Below are 18,513 nucleotides of genomic sequence, written 5' to 3'. Positions count from 1 at the left end.
CTTCCCAGGAGCTCATCAGTAAATGAGCTGCTCCAGGAGCCGGTGGGAGCAGCGCAGGCATTGCATCATCTTGTTTTGGCAGCTCACCTGAAGGGCTGAGAGCCATTCCGACCTCTGCAGCAAAAACAGGAGACAAAATTATAAGGGAAATGAGCTGAAATTAGAGTGAACTGGCAGGGGCTCTGGAGTCATCAAGAGACTGGGAATTCATCGCTGTTGTAACAGAAGTGATTATATTAGAACCAGGGGAATTGGTCACAGACTTTAAAATCTCCTGTAACTTCTTGCAGCATCTCAGTTTTGAATTATTTCAGCCCTGGGGAGAAGCAAGGGGGTTACCTGGTCCAGGTATCAATTCCCCAGGACTTGCCTGAACTGGTGCCACTTATGATGTAAGACAGCAAAGCTCCTAATTCCATTTGTACCCAAACCCATGCCCAGGAAAAAACATCCACAAATCCTTATTCCATCAGAAGGATAGCGTCTCTTCTGTTTGTGTTGTGGGGTCAGTGTAAGCTTCCCTAAGGCAGGGGTGGTCTGTGTGGAGCCAGGCACTGGGAAGGGGAGCTGGCCTGAGCCATCAGCAGCACTGTGTAATCAATGAAAGTTGTTCCCGGCTGCAAAGCTGAGAAGGTTGGACAGATCCAAGAGATTGCAGAGGCATACGGCTCTATCTTGCTTTATATAAATATTTGAACAGCAAGAACATTAATTATAGCAGGTTTGTTTCTTCCCTCTGTTGGGTTGCTGCCAGATTCCGTTGGAAGCAAATAGTGACAGCTAACTTGGGATCGGGAATTGCGGCTGAGGGGGTCCGTGGAGCTCTTTATTTGGGATGGCGGGGAGGGAGCAAGAGCGGGTGGGAGATCCCAGTGCCGGCAGCGGGAGCGAGGAGGGGACACAGAGGGTCCCCTCTGTCCCCGTGACTCTGGGCCAGCGGGCATTGTTCAGGTCTGCTCAGGACACTGGGGAAGGCCTTGAACCCCTGCTTCGGACACAGCTCCGTGGGCAGGGCCGTGGTGGCTTTCTGTGGAGCCCTGGAGCGTGGCTGCCGTGGCTTTTTTGTGGCTCATGACCGGTGCCCACAGCCATGACTGCGGCCGGTGCCTGTGGCCATGGCTGTGGTCAATGCCTGTGCCCGTTGTCCGTGCCCATTGTCCATGCCCGTGGCCGTGCCCATTGGCTGTGCCCATTGTCCATGTCCGTGGCCGTGCCCATTGGCCATGCCCGTTGTCTGTGCCCGTTGTCCGTGGCCATGGCCGTGCCCGTGGTGGTGGCCATGCCCATGCCCACGTCCGTGCCTCTTGTCTGTGCCTGTTGTCCGTGCCCATGCCCATGTCTGTGACTGTTGTCTTTGCCCATTGTCCGTGCCTGTTGTCCATGGCCATGCCCGTGCCCATGGTGGTGGCCATGCCCATGCCCACGTCCGTGCCTCTTGTCTGTGCCTGTTGTCCGTGCCCATGCCCATGTCTGTGACTGTTGTCTTTGCCCATTGTCCGTGCCTGTTGTCCATGGCCATGCCCGTGCCCATGGTGGTGGCCATGCCCATGTCCGTGCCCGTTGTCTGTGCCCGTTGTCCGTGCCCATGCCCATGTCTGTGCCCGTTGTCTGTGCCCGTTGTCTGTGCCCGTTGTCCGTGCCCATGCCCATGTCTGTGCCCGTTGTCTGTGCCCGTTGTCCGTGCCCATGCCCATGTCTGTGCCCGTTGTCTGTGCCCGTTGTCTGTGCCCGTTGTCCATGCCCGTGCCCGTTGGCCGTGCCTGTTGTCTGTTCCCGTTGTCCGTGCCCATGCCCGTGTCTGTGCCCGTTGTCCGTGCCCATGCCCATGTCCATGCCCGTTGTCCATGCCCATTGTCTGTGCCCATGCTTGTGCCCATTGGCCGTGCCCGTTGTCTGTTCCCGTTGTCCGTGCCCATGCCCATGCGCGTTGTCCGTGCCCGTTGTCCGTGCCCATGCTCGTGCCCATGCCCATGTCCGTGCCCGTTGTCAGTGCCCGTTGTCCGTGCCCATGCTCGTGCCCGTGCCGTGTCCGTGCCCGTTGTCCATGCCCGTTGTCCGTGCCCATGCCCATGCCCGTTGTCTGTGCCCATTGTCCGTGCCCATGCTCGTGCCCGTTGTCCGTGCCCGTTGTCAGTTCCTGTTGTCTGTGCCCATGCTCATGCCCGTGCCCATTGGCCGTGCCCGTTGTCTGTTCCCGTTGTCCGTGCCCATGCTTGTGTCCGTTGTCAGTTCCCCTTGTCCGTGCCCATGCCCGTGCCCGTTGTCAGTTCCCGTTGTCAGTTCCCCTTGTCCGTGCCCATGCCCGTGCCCGTTGTCAGTTCCCGTTGTCAGTTCCCGTTGTCCGTGCCCATGCCCATGCCCGTGCCCGTGCCGTGTCCGTTGTCAGTTCCCGTTCTCCGTGCCCGTTGTCAGTTCCCGTTGTCAGTTCCCGTTGTCAGTTCCCGTTGTCCGTGCCCGTGCCCGTTGTCAGTTCCCGTTGTCAGTTCCCGTTGTCCGTGCCCGTGCCCATGCCCGTGCCGTGTCCGTTGTCAGTTCCCGTTTTCCGTGCCCGTGTCCGTGCCCCGATCCGGGGCCAGGGCCGGTCGGTGGCGCGGCGCGGCCGCCAGGGGGCGCGCTGTGCCCAGCGGTGCCCCCGGGACCCCCGGTGCTGCCCCCCCAGCGCGGCCGAGGCGGGAGATCCCGGAGCCCTGCGACATTAAAGGGACATTAAACCCGTCCGGTGGCACCCCTGCCGTGGCAGGGACACCTTCCACTGTCCCAGGTGCTCCCAGCCCTGTCCAGCCTCCTTTGGGCACTGCCAGGGATCCAGGGGCAGCCACAGCTGCTCTGGGCACCTGTGCCAGGGCCTGCCCACCCTCCCAGGGAAGGATTTCTTCCTAATATCTGATCTAAATCTACCATCAGTTTGAAAGCAATCCCCTCTGTCCTGGCACTCCAGCCCTTGGAAATTGTCTCTCTCCACGCTTTTTGTCAGCTCCTTCAGGCCCGGCAAGGCCACCCTGAGGTCACCCCAAAGCTTCTCCTGCCCAGGTGAACAATGCCAGCTGTGCCAGCCTTTCCTCCCAGCAGAGCTGCTCCATCCTCTGCTCATCCTGGAGCCTCCTCTGGGCTCCTCCAGCAGCTCCAGCTCCTGCCTGAGCTGGGGCAGCTCTGCAGGTGGGATCTCACCTGAGGGGCAGAGGGGACAATCCCTGTCCCTGCTGCCCACGCTGGGGGTCAGCCCAGGCTCAGGGGGGTTCTGGTTCCAGCACACACGGCCAGGGCAGGACCAGCTCTCACCCAGCAGCACCCCCCGGTCCTTCTCCCCAGGGCTGCTTTCACCTTTTCCCTGGATATTCTTGCATTTCTTCTGTTATTTATTTATACAATCGCAACGCCCAGAAATCTGAATGGAGAGCAGAGATAAATGGCACTGGCAGGTATCCACAGCTTTGTGGGGAAAGAATTGCATTAAGTGAATCAAAATAAAGAGCATGTCCCCTCCAAAGCACCACAGTATATGCAAATAAATCTGCACGGCCTCTGTCTCCTTGGCTCGGGCCTCGCAATTATCCCAGCATTAGGCATTTACAATGACTCTGGAACATGCTTTTAGGCAGCGCTCCTCTTTCCTCTCCCTTTTCTGCTACTTGAAGCAAGCTCTTCCCTTGGGAAATCCACATTGTCTTGTGGAAACAGTGAAATCCTCCCTGGGTGGTGCTGGCTCAGCTCACGCTGGGGCAGCAGCAGAGTCTGGGGAGTTGGTTAACTTGGCCACTAAAATGTCCCCCTGAAATTCCCAGTTCACTGCTGAGAGCCAGGAATATAAGAACAAAGGTAATCGGCAGGTCTTTCAAGGGAGCAGCGGTTTGAAGGCTTGATTATAATTAGCATAATTAGGGGAGAATTTTATTTTTGCATGGATTGAACTGAAAGGAAAAAAAGCAAAATAATCCATTGATTTTAAAAATAAAATAAACATGGGGAAGAAAGGTCTCCTTCTCCAGACTGGAATGGGCTGAAAAGCAAACATTCTTTTTCGGGCTTTGCTGAGAAATCACTTTTTCCATCTAAGGATTTTTTTTTTTAAGTGTTGCATTTCAATTGATTTATTAATGAGTGTAAGCCCAGACATGAGGTGCCCCTTCTCTGTACGGATTGTAAAAATCCAACACTGAGCTTCTGGAATATTTTCCTCCCTTAAAGTGAAGGTAACATTTGCATCCTTGAGCAGTGTCCGCGCGGCTCTAAGTGATTTGTTGTGTTTGGCTGCTCGGAGCTGTGTGTGTTTTATTCCTAAGCATTAAACCACTTATTCTGCCCCTTCTCTCTCCCTGCAACAAGAAGTCGCAGAGGAAAAGAGAAGAGGCTCACTTGGGTTTACCTGAGCAGCCACACCTGTGTGGAAGTGTCAGCTGTGAAAGCAGATTGTTTGTCTCCTAGCTGGAGCTAGATGTGTATCACATTCCAGACTTCGAGGAAAAGAGATTAAAACACCCATTACTTCACTACAAACTTCTGCTTATTTTTTTTCCCTTTTCCATTTACGTTCAAAATAATTACCTCAAGACCTCTGGGTTTGTTTTGTTTTCCTTTTGCTTTAACTCCAGCGCTGGGGGGACCCTTCGGAGGCCGCGGGGCTGTTTTCCCGATGCCCCCTTGCTGGCTGGAATCGCTCGGCTTCCTCTCCGGCCTCGAGGGCTTGGAGGGATGAATGAGGAGCAGCAAAGCCCCCAGTGTGGTGAGGCTTTCACCCCTCTGGGGCACGGGGCAGGATGGTGGGTCCCCCCCGGCACCGCTGTCACCAACGCCTGGGATGGAGATCCGTGTTCCGCCTGTGCCAGCTGCCTGGGAAGCTCAGGGAAGGCGGGCAGGGTGCTGGGAACACGGATTGCAATAGCCCCGTAAAGCAGAACAAATCAGTTTGATCTTTATTTCTCAAGGACAAACCAATTACGCCCGTCAGAAGGCAGAGCTGCATAATCGGGTTTCCACGAGTCCCTCGCCGTGTTGCAGCGGTTTATTTGTCAGGCTGGCGTTGGCAGAGCTGTTGTTAATTCCCAGCCCCGTCCCTGACGGTGAACTTGCTGTTTCAGCCCAAGGTCAGAGGGTGCCTGAGGAGTCCCTGAACAAGGCTCTGGCCACGGACCCTCTGCTCGCTGAGGGGAGGGAGGGACTCCAGCACTTTTGAGATGTAAACAGCCTGTTCCTTGGGTGTTGTTAATAACAGGAATGCGAGGAGTGACTAACAACAATGCGCTGACTTGGACAAGCGCTTGGATCTGCTTTCCGGTGCCCTGCTTGAAAGGATACAATTATTTTTCGTAACTGTTTATTTTCCCTCTACAACAAGCAAAGCGAAGCAAGTTTGTCAGAGGCAGAGTGCTCCTAATTTGGTCTCCAGTGACCTCTGCCGCCGTGATTGGCAGCCCGGTGTCAGGGAGGAACTGGTGCCTGTGAGATAGAAATGAGCAGAACAAATGCCGTAGGACAGCTTGGGTTCCCCGGGGGACACGGGCTCAAAAAGGTGAAAGAAGTGCAATTACAGGAGGTTTTCAGCGCAGAAAGTTAATTAGCTACTAAATAGCATTTAGTGCAGTTCAACGTGGGGAAATTTATGTTTTGAAAGCAAACAGATCAATGGAAAGCTCTCGGAAAGTCTATGTTGACATCCGTGTACTTTGTACTGTAACAGCCTGAGTAGTTTTTCCCAGGTTTCCCCAACAAATAGGAGGAATTGTTAGAACATGTTTGCAGATGTATAGAAATGCTTCCACATGAGGATGCTCTGACATTTAATTTTAGAAATCCTAGCTAGGCTCTCTAAATCCAGGCTGTCTAACACCTTGTTCCCATGGTCACCGTGGTCAGTGGAAATCGGTTCTGTTCGGGTTCTCTGAGGCACAGAAACTTCAAGTTCCAAATGTTTTCAGCCAAAGGGTGGCTTTAACACAGTTCTTAACCCGGTTACTCGTCTGTGCTGGTCAGATGCGGCAGCAGCGTTTCCCTGTCTGCGGCTGGCTCTGTGTGGCCGCACTCTGTGGGAAGCTGGTGCTGTCCTGTGAGTGTCCTTCCAGCCCTGCTCTGCAGAGTGAGCAGAGACGTTTCAATATCTCTTTTTTAATCCTAAATTACCGATCTGGTTTCCTTTGCATGCCTTTTGTGTCACTGAATTCAGCATGTTTCAGTCTATAATATATGTATATTGTCAAGGACACTTTTTTAATCAGAACAATGGGTTTGGGTTCCAGATACTCAATATTACCTTACTCTGTACAGCCACTGCACTAAATTTTTAGGCATTCAGGATAGCTTTGAACTTTTATTGGCAGATTATTTGTTTGAAGCTGTCTGTCTTAGCAGCTGATGCTGCCAGGAGCTGTTTCACCTTGCTGGGAAGAAGAGGAACCCAGAAGGTCAGTGCCTGTGGGGAATAGTGGAGAAACAGAGAAATGCTAACCCCTGGGGAGGAAAAGGGGCATGTAATTCCCATTACATGGATGCTCATACATTATGATGATACTCATTGTCTGTAAATGATGGTCCCAAGCCGGCATGCAGGAATGCTGGGGCTGTGGGAGCTGTTATTAGTGACAGCGTGCGTTAGCACCGGGGTGATGGAGAGCCAGCTCCAGCAGCAGGGCTTGGCTCTGGCAGGAGGCTCGCTGGGAATCAGGTGGTACACACTGACAGCTTGGGTAACTGCCACATCATGGCTGCAGCCTTCAGCCCCTTTCTCTCTCGTAATTATATTTGTCACATCACATCGTAAAATGAGTTATTAGGTCTTTGTTGCTGAAATTGGCTTCCCAGGTAATCAGGGCAGGTCTCTGGAACAGAAATAATAATTGGGTTTAGCTCTCCCTGTGCCGTAGGTGTGTTCCAGGGCTTTGGAACAGTGAGTTGGGTCCCATTGCTGCAGGTTGAGTCTCACTTGCAGTGTCTGAGCTCCTCAGCCGGGTGTGTGAGAGGTCCCATGGGGTGGGAGGGGGATGGTGGCTCCTTGGGGCTACAAAGGCTCCAGGAATGTGGATATGGTTGGCTGCTGTAGTTGATTGTTGAGTGGAGAAAATACATCAGCCCCTGTTCTTGCTCCCCAGCAGGAATATGGGATGTGTTTTGCGACAAGAGTGGTGAGACTTGGCTGAGGGCAAAAGGCTGAAGTGGAATCACAGAATCATTTAGGCTGGAAAAGGCCTCTGAGCCCATCCAGTCCAACCATTCCCCAGCACTGCCAGGGCTGCCACTGACCCGTGTCCCCAAGTGCCACATCCATGTGGCTGTTAAATCCCTCCAGGGGTGGGGACTCCACCACTGCCCTGGGTAGCCTGTACCAATGTCTGACAGCCCTTTCCATGAAGAATTTTTCCCCAATATCCAACCTGACCCTCCCCTGGCACAACTTGAGGCTGTTTCCTCCTGTCCTGTCCCTTGCACCCTGGGAGCAGAGCCCGACCCCTGGCTGGCTCCACTCTTCTGTCAGGGAGTGAGGAGGTCCCCCCGAGCCTCCTTTTCTCCAGGCTGAGCCCCTTTCCAGCTCCCTCAGCCGCTCCTGGTGCTCCAGCCCCTTCCCCAGCTCCCTTCCCTTCCCTGGACACGCTCCAGCCCCTCCATGACCTTCTTGAACTGAACACATGCACATGGCCCGGAGTTCCCTGACCCAGACTTTCTGATCCTCCTTGATTTTTTCCCTGTGCCTTTTATTCCCGTGGCCCACTGCACTTGTTTTGCTGACCAGTGCTGGGTATTAGCTGGTGCTCTGTTTTTCCTGGATCCCACAACCCAAAGTCTCTCTGGAATGTTCCTCCAGCTATTTGCATTGCAGTGCTTCAGCTCCTGCTTTTATGGGGTGCTCTGGGATAAATTCCTCATCTAGCAGATAGAATAGTCTGACAAACAATAAACTCTGCAGTAAACCCCTGCATTTGTCTGTCTTGAGTGCCTGGTTAGAGGACTCCCCAAACCCCAGAAAAATAGCAGAGATCATATTGCTTGTTGTCACTGACCTACAGAATGATCTCAATATTAAAATTTTATTTAAAAGTAATCCAGAGATTAGAGTATTTTCAATTTTTTTTCAATCAATATGTACAGGAAAAAGTCATTTTAGACACAGTGCGGGTTTTTTTCCGAATTTCCCCGGTGACTCAGTGAGCACCAGCACAAGGTGGCTCCGTCTCTGCTCTGTCCTGAGTGTGAATGTTTGGGTCCATTGTGCAGGGCAGGGAGGGCGCAGGTGTCTCTTTCAGATTTCACCCTCTGCATCAAAGAGAACATCGGAATTTCCCCGGGCTGCACAGGCTCAGGCACTCTGCTTACCCCTGGTGTTCTTGCTGCCTGCAAGGGCTGAACCCAGCGACACAAGAGGCCTCCGTGCCTGCGGGATGCGTGTGCGAGCTTGTCACCCGTGGCTGGATGGGAACTGTAAACATTTGTCTTGGAGAAGCATTTCCGGAGGTTCCCCCAGTGCCAGGACTATGCCCGGGCTCTCCTGCCCGCAGGTCTCAGCTGGCTGCTGCTGCATCTGGGGCAGATTTGGGTTTTGGAGCACGGGGAACTGCAGCTGGAAATGCCATGCTGTGCTGAGGAGTTGCGGAATGCCCAGCATCAAAGCCAACTCTACTGGTAACTCATTTCTTGGCAGTTCTCTGGACATTTCTGCTGGTCATTTCAGATGATGTTCTTGAAGAACTGGCATGAGGACCTCTGTGACCAGGACCTGCATGATCCTCACACCAACCCATCCTCCAGCCCTTTGCCATACTGACCAGCTCCTCTTCACAAGAGTTTTAGAAAATGGGTTGCCTCTGCTTAATCTTTGAGTTAGTTTGAGTCATCTCTTCCAGGAAAATCCTGTGTAACCAGCTGTGGCTGTTATGAAGTGTTGCTCCATAAATACCAGCTGCTCCTAACAGGCAGTCCAGCCCAAGTGTCTTGTACCAGGACTCTTGTTACATCTGTGTTCATGTTAGATGCTCGATGTTTTAGAAAGTGTTACATTTTGCCACCTTATCAGAAAGTAATGCTTGATTTCTCGTAAAGGCCAGTACAATCTTCATGGAAAAATTCCCAGGGCAGGGGATGGTGTACAGCTGTGCCTGTGGTCAAAGGTATCCTGGTGTCTAACCTGGAGTGAGTTTGGATGTGTGGTGTGATCCCTATTGCCACATCCCTTCTGAGTCCTCATCCTCTGAATGGCCTGAATGTGCGTTCTGCTTTGCAGCTTTCTTTCCAAAAACTGGAGCAGCAGAACTTCTCAGAGAGCCATGAAGCTGCTCCTTTAGCTGCAGTCAACCAGCCTTGGTCTCCTCCAGACAGTGCCACAGGAGCAGGAGGGGGCTGGGGGATCTGAGTCACACACTGGAGCGGGGCTGGGATGGAAAAGCACCCAGCTGGCTGGGCTGGCCGGAGCCCTGTCCCCCGGAGCCCTGGAACCCTGGCAGTGCTGCCCAGGAGGCTGCTCCCTGTGCAAGAGGCCCTGGAGCCCGGCGCAGGAGGCACACGGATGTGAAGTGCATGCTGAGTGTGTGATTTCCAGCCTTCAGTGCCCACATTGTTGGATAAGAGGATTAGAAAACACCACATAAAGTGGCCTTGCAGGGGGCTGCTTTGTACCTGCTCTGGGCCTTGTCTGGCAAACCCCGATTTCACAGCAGAGCCCATTCAGAGCCTGCGCCGAGATTGTTCACGTGCATTGGCCTTTTTACCAGCCAAGGGGTCACAGTTTCACATTCACCTAACTCCCAAAGCACTGATATTTTTCGTTTGCGATGGGGGCTGGTGGGGACACGGGGGCTTTTTGAGTCTGAACTCAGTTTGCATTTAAAGCTAGAGATCTGGGGTGGACTGGGGAAGGGTTGGGTTCACTTTCTGTACTTTATGGTGGATTGAAGAGCTCAGGTGTGACTTCCCAATCCTAACTCTCCCAAATTTTCAAGACTGCAGGTGGAAACCATTTGTCTGGAGTTTATAGACATGAATCCAGGCTTGGCAGATCTTCTTGTAGAGGTGTAATGAGAAACTCAACTTCAGGGGAAACATGTTTGGATCTTACTGGTCAAAGAGGGAATTTCCCAGATGAGATCTCAGGTCCATGCTGCTGTTGGAATGTGGTCATTCCTCCTGTCCCTGTCCTGGTGTGGAGTGGCTGAGCTGGACACTGAGGGCATTGCTTGAGCTTCTTCATTTTACCTTCTCAAAAGTTGGTGTTTTGAGGAATGGGCTTGGCTCTCCCCAGATTTGCATGCAAGAACTTTAGGAAAAGGCCAAAGCCAGGATGCTTTTTGGGACGGTCGGGATTAATTTAAATTAAAATAATTTAGATGGTGAATGAATGCCAGTTTCAGAACTCTGACTAAAAGTTTTTAACATGTGGCATCTGTGATTGGTGCACATAGCCACACAGTCTCCCATGGCTGACGGGGATTTTGTCCCCACGCTCTGTCCGCAGGGACACGTGTGACAATCGCACGACCTGCTCCACCAGCTCTGCCTCCAGCCTGGACACCAGTGCCCAGTTCCAGGAGAACAATGGGCAAACGCAGAGCACCAGATGGGATGAACAGCAGAAGGTATTTGCCCTCGAGCAGGTGTGTGGTGTCTTCAGAGTAGACCTGGGACAAATGAGATCCCTTCGCCTTTTCTTCAGGTACTGCATCCTTGTGTGTGAATTGTGTGAGCTGTGTGAATCATGTGAATCGTGTGTGAGCTGTGTGTGAGTTATATCAATTGTATGAGCTGTGTGTGAGCTCTGCATGCTCCATGTTGGGGCTCTGGGTGGAGGTGATTTCTGCAATCCTACCTGGAAGCCTTTCCATAACAATTGTCTCCAGGAAAGTGAGTGTCAGCCTTCCCAAGGTGAGCCTCTGAATTACAGTTACAGAGTCGAAAAGAATTTTATTTTTAGTAAAGCAAAGGTTGCTCTTAGCTGTCATATCATAAATGCTTCAAATAACCTGGGGATATGAAAAACATCTTTATCTATGGTACCTTTTCTTTTGCCTGCCCCTCAGCAGGCTCCTCTGGAGTCTTGCTGCTCTCAGCCTCTTCAGTTATCTTTCAAATTATTACAAAATTTATTTCAAATTATTGAAAAAACATTTTTACTCCCTCTTTTTGCTCTCACTCCCTGTTTCTTTGGACAGAGCTGTGTGTGAGCAAGTCTGCACATCCCTAGGAGCTGACTTTGTGTACTGCCTCAATGTTTCTGGGGCAGACTTCCTGCGGTTTTTTCTCCAGGGAAGACAAATTTTAAATCCTTCATGTGAAGGAAGGGTAAAAATAGTGCTGTTACCAGGCACAAGTGGAGAAAATTGTCACTATGACCATGTCATACAATCATAAAATGTCTCAATTGAAGTGACCCGTAAGGATCAGTGAGTCCCAGAGATGTAAAGCTGCCTCTGTGCCCTGTTTTAAGGGGCAGCTTGGCTTGCACTGTGTGGCTTGCTTTGCACTGTCTCTCCCCGAGGCTCCGTGTCCCTGCTGGTCCCTCCTTGTGCTGGGTGGCCCCTGCAGGGTGCTCTCCATTGTTCCCACAGTGATGAGGCGTGTACCTGCGGGCAGCTGGTGGTGGCGAGCAGGGAGAGCCAGTACAAGATCTTCCATTTTCACCACGGCGGCCTGGATAAGCTGTCCGAGGTGTTTCAGCAGTGGAAGTACTGCACAGAGACCCATCTCAAGGACCAGGTACCTGAGCCAGGCTCTTGGGGCCGGGTGTTTCACACGTGGGTTGGTGTGCTGGAGAAATGAGGCTTTGAGTTCATGTCACCAGGTCAGGCAGGAAGCTGCCAGATGCTGGGTGTTTAGGATGGAAATGCAAGCTGGACTCAAGGTGTCTCTTGGACCTGTCTGTCCCCATCCCTTCCTGTTCTACCTGTGGAATATGGGGGAAGATCATCCAGAAGATTTACTTAGTGATTTTGATGGACCTGTCAGCACTGTCCTTTAGGCACAGAAGGTGTCTGGAAATCTGCAGAGATAGGTTGGAAATTGTGTCAGAGCCTTTCATCCATCTTGTGACGCACAACATTCTGTTTGGAGAATGTTTTGACAAGGCATCTTGCCATATTTTGTTCAATCTACATACAAATGTGATAAGAGCTCTTTAATTATCTGTTTAAGATATTGTATGTGCTTATTAGAAACAGTGATTTTTAAATTTCCATCCTTCCCACAGAGCCCCCCACTGCTTTTCTTATTACGGTCGCATGGGCTCACTTTTTGCATTGAGCAACCTTTGATTTTTAAATTAAATGTCAGCTGCAGCCTTGCACTGGGATCCTGAGTGCCCTCAGAGAGCCTGGCAGCGCAGTTCCCTGCTCTCCTAACAGCAATCCCTTTGTATATGGCCAATCATATGTAATTTATTGCAGGCATTCCTGGCAGGGGCAAGTTTTGCTGTAAGCAGCATTAATTCAGTTTCAGGTCAGGGATAAGATTGGAGGAGGAATGGAAACTATTCTTTTTTTTAAGATGAAGCCATTTCGCAGTGGATTTTAATTATTCTAATCACTCTTGTTATTGTAATGGTTGGAATTATTAAAAAAAAAAAAAATAAAACAAAACAAAAAATCAGCAAAAGCTCCCCAAGTGCAGCTCCTCAGTGCTTAATCCTACATGAACCATGCAGAGGTTTCCCTGCTCTGGGTTTCACACTGTGCTGCTCTCCCTGGCTCCTGCTGCAGTTGTGGTTTGTTCTGCCCCCTCAGCAGCTTGCAGATGAGAAAACCTGCATGCAGTTCTCCATCCGCCGCCCCAAGCTGCCCTCCTCGGAGACCCACCCCGAGGAGAACTCCTACCGGCGCCTGGACGTGTCAGCCTGGCTGCACCACCTCAACGAGGCCGGCCAGGTGGAGGAAGAGTACAGGCTGAGGAAGGTGAGGGCTCTCCCGTGTTCTGTCCTGTGCAGAGTGCGAGTCCCCAGGGGAACTGCAGGAGTTCGTGTTCCTGCCAGGGGCAGGAGCTGGGCTTTTGGGAGGATGGAGACCTGAGTGAAGCCTTGGCTGGAGATCTTGCTGTGGGACTGCATTCCCACCTGGCCGTGTTCCTGTGTCACCTGCTCTAGGTGACCCTGCCTTGGAGAGGGGAGCTGCACTGGATATCTCCAGAGTCACTTCCAACCCTAACAACTGTGTGACTGTGGTGGGGGGAGCATTTCTCTGGCTGAGGAGCTGTCCCACTTCAGCTGCTTTGGAATCAATAAACCAAAGTGCCCAGTGCCTGCTGTGTTTGCAGAATGTGTGACCAAGTCACAGAGAGCACTGGAGATTGCTGGAGGAGCTGAGATTGTATGAACTGAGATTGTATGAAGCGAGATTGTATAAACTGAGATTGCTGTATGAAATAACAGGGCTGAGGGGAGCACTGGGCCCAGGCCCTGAGAGGAGTTTGCAGTGCAGTGCAGAGTCTCCTGGATTTGGGATTAAGCCGTGACATGAGAACGACACATTAATCATAGAGCCTCTCCGGGGGTGGTTATTGACATTGAAATGAGCCTGATTTGTGTCTGGTCTGGGAATAGAGGGCCAGCACTTTCCCTCTAAACATGTGCAAATTGCAGGAGCTTGAATCAAGGCGTCACTTGTCAGGAAAGAACTGCAGAGGCACCAAAGCACAGCAGCGAGCAGTTGCCTGTTGCTGTTTTTGGGAATGCTAAAACTGTACCAGCCATAACTTTTGCTCCTTCTTCCAGGCCATTTTCTTTGGTGGGATTGATATTTCCATCCGTGGGGAGGTGTGGCCCTTTCTGCTGCGCTACTACAGCTATGAGTCCACCTCTGAAGAGAGAGAGGCGCTGAGGCTGCAGAAGAGGAAAGAATACTTTGAGATCCAGGAAAAAAGGTAACAGACCATCATCATCCTCCTCTGCTCACCTTCCTTGGGCTGGACGTCACAGTGACACCTCAGTCTCAGCATCCTTTGCATGAGGAGAGGCTGGAGTGGGAGGGATGGTGAAGGAGGTGTTGGGCACTGCTGAGCCAACGCCACAGAGCTCAGGCATTTCCTTACCTGAGCTCTTGACACAGCCTCGTCGGAACCACGCAGGGAAACACCTCACAGGCAAGGCTCAGATCAGAACGCTGAAGGTGAAATTGGGATCTTATATTTCTTTATGAATAAAATGTACATAAAAATAAGGGATGAGAAGGGTTATGTAATTCCAGAAGGTTGTTAATGCAAGAATTGTGTGTTGTTAAATGGAGGTGGGTACACTGAAGCTGGACGGGCACAGTACTGTTAATAATCAGGAGACAGTCAAACCAGAGTGGTGAGTTCTGGTGTGCTGAGTTCCAAGGGGCAGTGGAGAACAGATTCTGATGCTTCTGGTGTTTATTGCAGCAAACACATTGTACCATCCTGTTTATAACCCAGGAGGCTCCTTCCAGTAATCCCTTGGGACAGACAATCCACTGTTCTGGACAGACCTGCTGGTCTATTTTTCAGGTGCTGAGGAAACTCAGTACAGGAGTAGTTTTTCTCTGAAAACTAAGACTGAAATGAGGCTTTTTGTTCATTGTGGCAATCACATTCCTCTCTTGGCAACCCTGTGCTGTTGCTGCCTGGTTTCCAGGCTGTCCATGACTCCAGAAGAGCAGAAGGATTTCTGGCGCCAGGTGCAGTTCACGGTGGACAAGGATGTCGTGAGGACCGACCGCAGCAACCAGTTCTTCCGAGGGGAGAACAACCCAAATGTGGAGACCATGAGGTGAAGTGTCGGATTCCAGTGTCCTAAAAACCATGTCCTGCTCAGTGTTGGTCAGCCCCCAGCCCCCAGCCTGGGAATGCAGCACAGCACCCACCTCTGCCACCACGGGATGCAGCAGCAAGGCCTTCCCCAGTGCTCCCACTGCTGCTGTAGTTCCCTTCTCGGCCCTATAACCCTGCTCCCATCCCCAAGCTTCCCTGCACACACAGGCACAGCAAAGGTGCTGTGCTAGGGCACTGGGCAGGTGCTTGGGTCTGTGGTTCTCCTGATGGCATAGAGGACAAGCACACCAGAGTCTGCTCCATGGGAGTGTGACTTGTAAAGGTGTGACCTCAAAAGAGTTTGGTTTCATCCAACAGCATGGCTTGGAGTTTTATGGATGTGTTGGGCATCATCTCTCCTTTCCCATGGGCTCTTCATTTCTGTACTCTTAATATTTTTAAATTCTTGTTTTCTGTTTATATTTTGCTGTCTGTGAATGCCAAACCTTTTTCTGAAGTCTATGCCACAGAACTGGGGTTTGCAGCAGGGTTTCCCTGTCTGTGTTATAGCACCGCACATGAGGCCCTGTGTCTTTGTCCCTGAGATGATGCAGTCACCTGCCCTCACCTGTCCCCTCTGCATTTCTGTCTCTGCTCCAGGAGGATCTTGCTGAACTATGCAGTATTTAACCCAGCCATTGGATACTCCCAGGGCATGTCCGACCTGGTTGCCCCACTCCTGGCAGAGGTCCTGGATGAGTCGGATACTTTCTGGTGCTTTGTTGGGTTGATGCAGAACACGATCTTCATCAGCTCCCCCCGGGATGAGGACATGGAGAAGCAGCTGGTGAGGCTGAGTGCTGGGCTCCCTTCAGCTCTCTCATGGCTTCTCCTCTCCCTAGTTCCTAGGCTGGGGGGGGTCCAGCATGCCAAATCACACTCCAAAGCCACTACATCCTTGGGGTGATCCTTGGGGTTGCCATGTGCAGGGCCAGGAGCTGAGCTTTGATGATCCTTGTGGATCAGTTCCGATTCAGGATATTCTATGATTCTATGGAAATACCTGATGGGTAGAATCGATCCTGGGTGACTGAGACACTCCAGAGGCAGTTATATCCATCCTTCTTGTGAAATGGCAGCTGAGAGAGAAGAGCTCTGCAGCTCTGGCTCCCCGGGGCGCTGAGGGGTGCCCGAGGCAGGGCCTCAGCCCAGGGCGTCTCTTGCAGCTGTACCTGCGTGAGCTGCTCCGGCTGATGCACCCCCGCTTCCACCAGCACCTGTGTGCCCTGGGGGAGGACGGGCTGCAGATGCTCTTCTGCCACCGCTGGATCCTGCTCTGCTTCAAGCGCGAGTTCCCGGAGGCCGAGGCGCTGCGCATGTGGGAAGCGTGCTGGGCTCACTACCAGGTGAGGCAGCTGCCAGGGCACGGCACATCCTGGCTGAGTCCTCACCCTCAGCACTGAGGGTTTCCAGAAAGGCTCTTCACAGCAAAGTAGCCAAAATAAGTCGGGTCTGTGACTATGGCAGAGGTTTATCTGTGTAGCAGGAGGATGGAGCCCTGCTTGCGTCTCCTCCCTGGGGATGTCTAGGCTTCACAAGGAGGTGTTTCAGGAAATGCTGAACACTCGCTTCTGAAGTTCAGGCTTCTCTTACACAGCTGGGAAATGTCTTCCCAAAAGTCTGCTCTGTGGTGCAAACACTGGTGCAGACCTTGCTGCTGGGCTGTGAAGGACAGAGGCTTTGGCTCAGCTGTTGTCCAGAAGTCACCAGTAACTCACATTCCCATCACTGAGCAGAACTGAAGGGAGCAAAATCTCTCACCAAGGACCCACTTGTGGAGGGTGGGAGGTGAAGCCAGAGCTCTGCCTCCACCTGCTGTACAGCAGCCCCTGTGTTCCCATTGCAGACAGACTATTTCCACCTCTTCATCTGCGTGGCCATCGTGGTGATTTATGGGGACGACGTCATCGAGCAGCAGCTGGCCACTGACCAGATGCTGCTGCATTTCGGCAACCTGGCCATGCACATGAACGGGGAGCTCGTACTCAGGAAGGTAAATGCCCAGGTGCCCATGTGGGACAAGGTCCAGAGATGAGTCAGAGGATTCAGAAAAATGGGGACTGCTGCTTCAGCTTTGCATCTCCTGTATCCCCGTGGCTGCCCGGGTGGGATGCTGCTGTTTGCCTGGAAGCAGGATTTGCAGCAGGAGGAGGCAGTTGTTGAGTGCTTGGGAGGTGGCAATGTGGTTGGGATAACCCTCGTTTGGATAACCTGCTCAGGGAAATGGAGACAGAGCTGTTGGTGCCACGGTGCCCGTTCCCTTTCAGCTGGCAGTGACTGGGGCCATGGCATGAGCTGTGGCAGCCCCTGTGGCCATGGGATGAGCCATCGGATGAGCTGTGGCGTGTGGCAGCCCCTGTGACCTGCCACTGTCCCCAGTGCCAAGGTAACCCTCAGGTGTTTGGCAGGACACACCTTTGCTGAAGCCCAGGCAGCCAAACAGGAGGATTGTGTGGGAGGCCACCTCAGCCCTCCGTGTTGGTCCCTGGCAAGGGGTGACTGTTTTCCCTCTCTCCCTCCAGGCCAGGAGTCTGCTCTATCAGTTCCACCTGCTCCCCCGCATCCCCTGCAGCCTGCACGACCTCTGCAAGCTGTGTGGGACAGGCATGTGGGACAGTGGCTTCATCCCCGCTGTGGAGTGCTCTGGCCACCACCCGGAGTCCGAGAGCTGCCCGTACGGGGGGCTGGTGGAAGTGTCTTCTCCTAAACCAGGAAGTGAAGGCAAGAGAGGCCTGAAAACACGGGATGTCTTTGCCTTCCGAAAATAGCTGAGAGGAACAGGGTGCGACGGCGGAAGGGAAGGGCAGGAAGGATGTGCATAGGAAAAGATGTTAAAGAAAGAAATGAAGGAATAGCTTGTCAAGACTCCTGAGAAGACTGGAAGGTGTGGAATGGAAGAGGAATTCAATTGCTCTGTAGGGGAAGTTCTGTTGCATGGGCAGTGGAACCTGAGAGAAAGGCATCGACCCAGGAACTGTGTTTGGATTTGATTTTGTTAGAAACAAGCTTTTCTAGGTTTTAACAAGGACTTTTTATTCTGCCTCTGGGACTGGACTGGTTAGCAACCAGAACTTTCTTACTTGCTGGTGAGAAACGAGAGCACTCCGGGGAGCCAAGGCTGCCCAGAAGTGTTGGTGGGCAGGTGGCAGGAGCAGGGCCAAGGCCACTGTCCCCTCACCCAGAGCACACCTCTCTGCTTCAACCAAATCGTGCAGCTTTGTGGCTTCTTTTTACAGCCATAAAAGCCATTTTAATTATAATCTGCCAAAAATAAAACTGCAGACCCTTGGGATTGCTGGGCAGGTGTCTGCTTTGTCAGCAAGGAAGGACCAGTCACCTCAAAGTCTTGTCTCTGGCCTTTTCTGGTTTTATAGGATACGCTGGCTGGCATGATTTTTTTTTCCATTTTTATAGAAAATAGATTGTCCCAGGTCTCAGAGCACAGCTGCTCTCAGGGTATTTCACAGGGTATTTCCCAAAGTTTCCCTCTTCATGAGATGCTGGGAAGGAATTCTTCCCTGTGAGAGTGGTGAGGCCCTGGCACAGGTGCCCAGAGCAGCTGGGGCTGCCCCTGGATCCCTGGAAGTGTCCCAGGCCAGGTTGGATGGGGCTTGGAGCAGCCTGGGATAGGGGAAGGTGTCCTTGCCCATGGCAGCGAGAGGAATGGGATGAGCTTTAAGGTCCCTCCAACCCAAACCATTCTGTGGTTCTCTGACATTACAGCAAAGCTGTTTCTTTATGCTGACAGCTGCAGACTTTGATACTTTAGTCTGTTGTTTCCAGTAT

The 18,513-nt window shown here is 52.2% G+C and overlaps 1 protein-coding gene across 5 annotated transcripts in view; it reads left to right on the top strand.

The window, feature by feature from the left end:
- The window catches only part of TBC1D16 (TBC1 domain family member 16), a 30,849-nt gene extending 12,830 nt beyond the window's left edge, over nt 1-18,019 (top strand). For 3 of the 5 annotated variants that reach the window (XM_068209891.1, XM_068209888.1, XM_068209890.1), the window contains 9 exons: nt 10,430-10,627; nt 11,520-11,667; nt 12,690-12,857; nt 13,673-13,821; nt 14,552-14,686; nt 15,328-15,514; nt 15,894-16,073; nt 16,574-16,720; nt 17,250-18,019. In XM_068209891.1, coding sequence (XP_068065992.1) covers nt 10,430-10,627; nt 11,520-11,667; nt 12,690-12,857; nt 13,673-13,821; nt 14,552-14,686; nt 15,328-15,514; nt 15,894-16,073; nt 16,574-16,720; nt 17,250-17,495 — 1,558 coding nt within the window. In that variant the 3' untranslated portion in view covers nt 17,496-18,019. Of the gene's footprint in view, nt 1-6,114; nt 6,396-10,429; nt 10,628-11,519; nt 11,668-12,689; nt 12,858-13,672; nt 13,822-14,551; nt 14,687-15,327; nt 15,515-15,893; nt 16,074-16,573; nt 16,721-17,249 lie in introns of those variants that run through there. The other 2 variants (XM_068209892.1, XM_068209889.1) reach the window with 2 other exon arrangements.
- The last annotated feature ends 494 nt before the right edge of the window (nt 18,020-18,513 follow it).

This window comes from Anomalospiza imberbis, chromosome 19 (assembly GCF_031753505.1).
Source record: "Anomalospiza imberbis isolate Cuckoo-Finch-1a 21T00152 chromosome 19, ASM3175350v1, whole genome shotgun sequence".
NCBI lineage: Eukaryota > Metazoa > Chordata > Aves > Passeriformes > Viduidae > Anomalospiza > Anomalospiza imberbis.
This window is presented reverse-complemented; position numbering and strand designations above follow the sequence as displayed.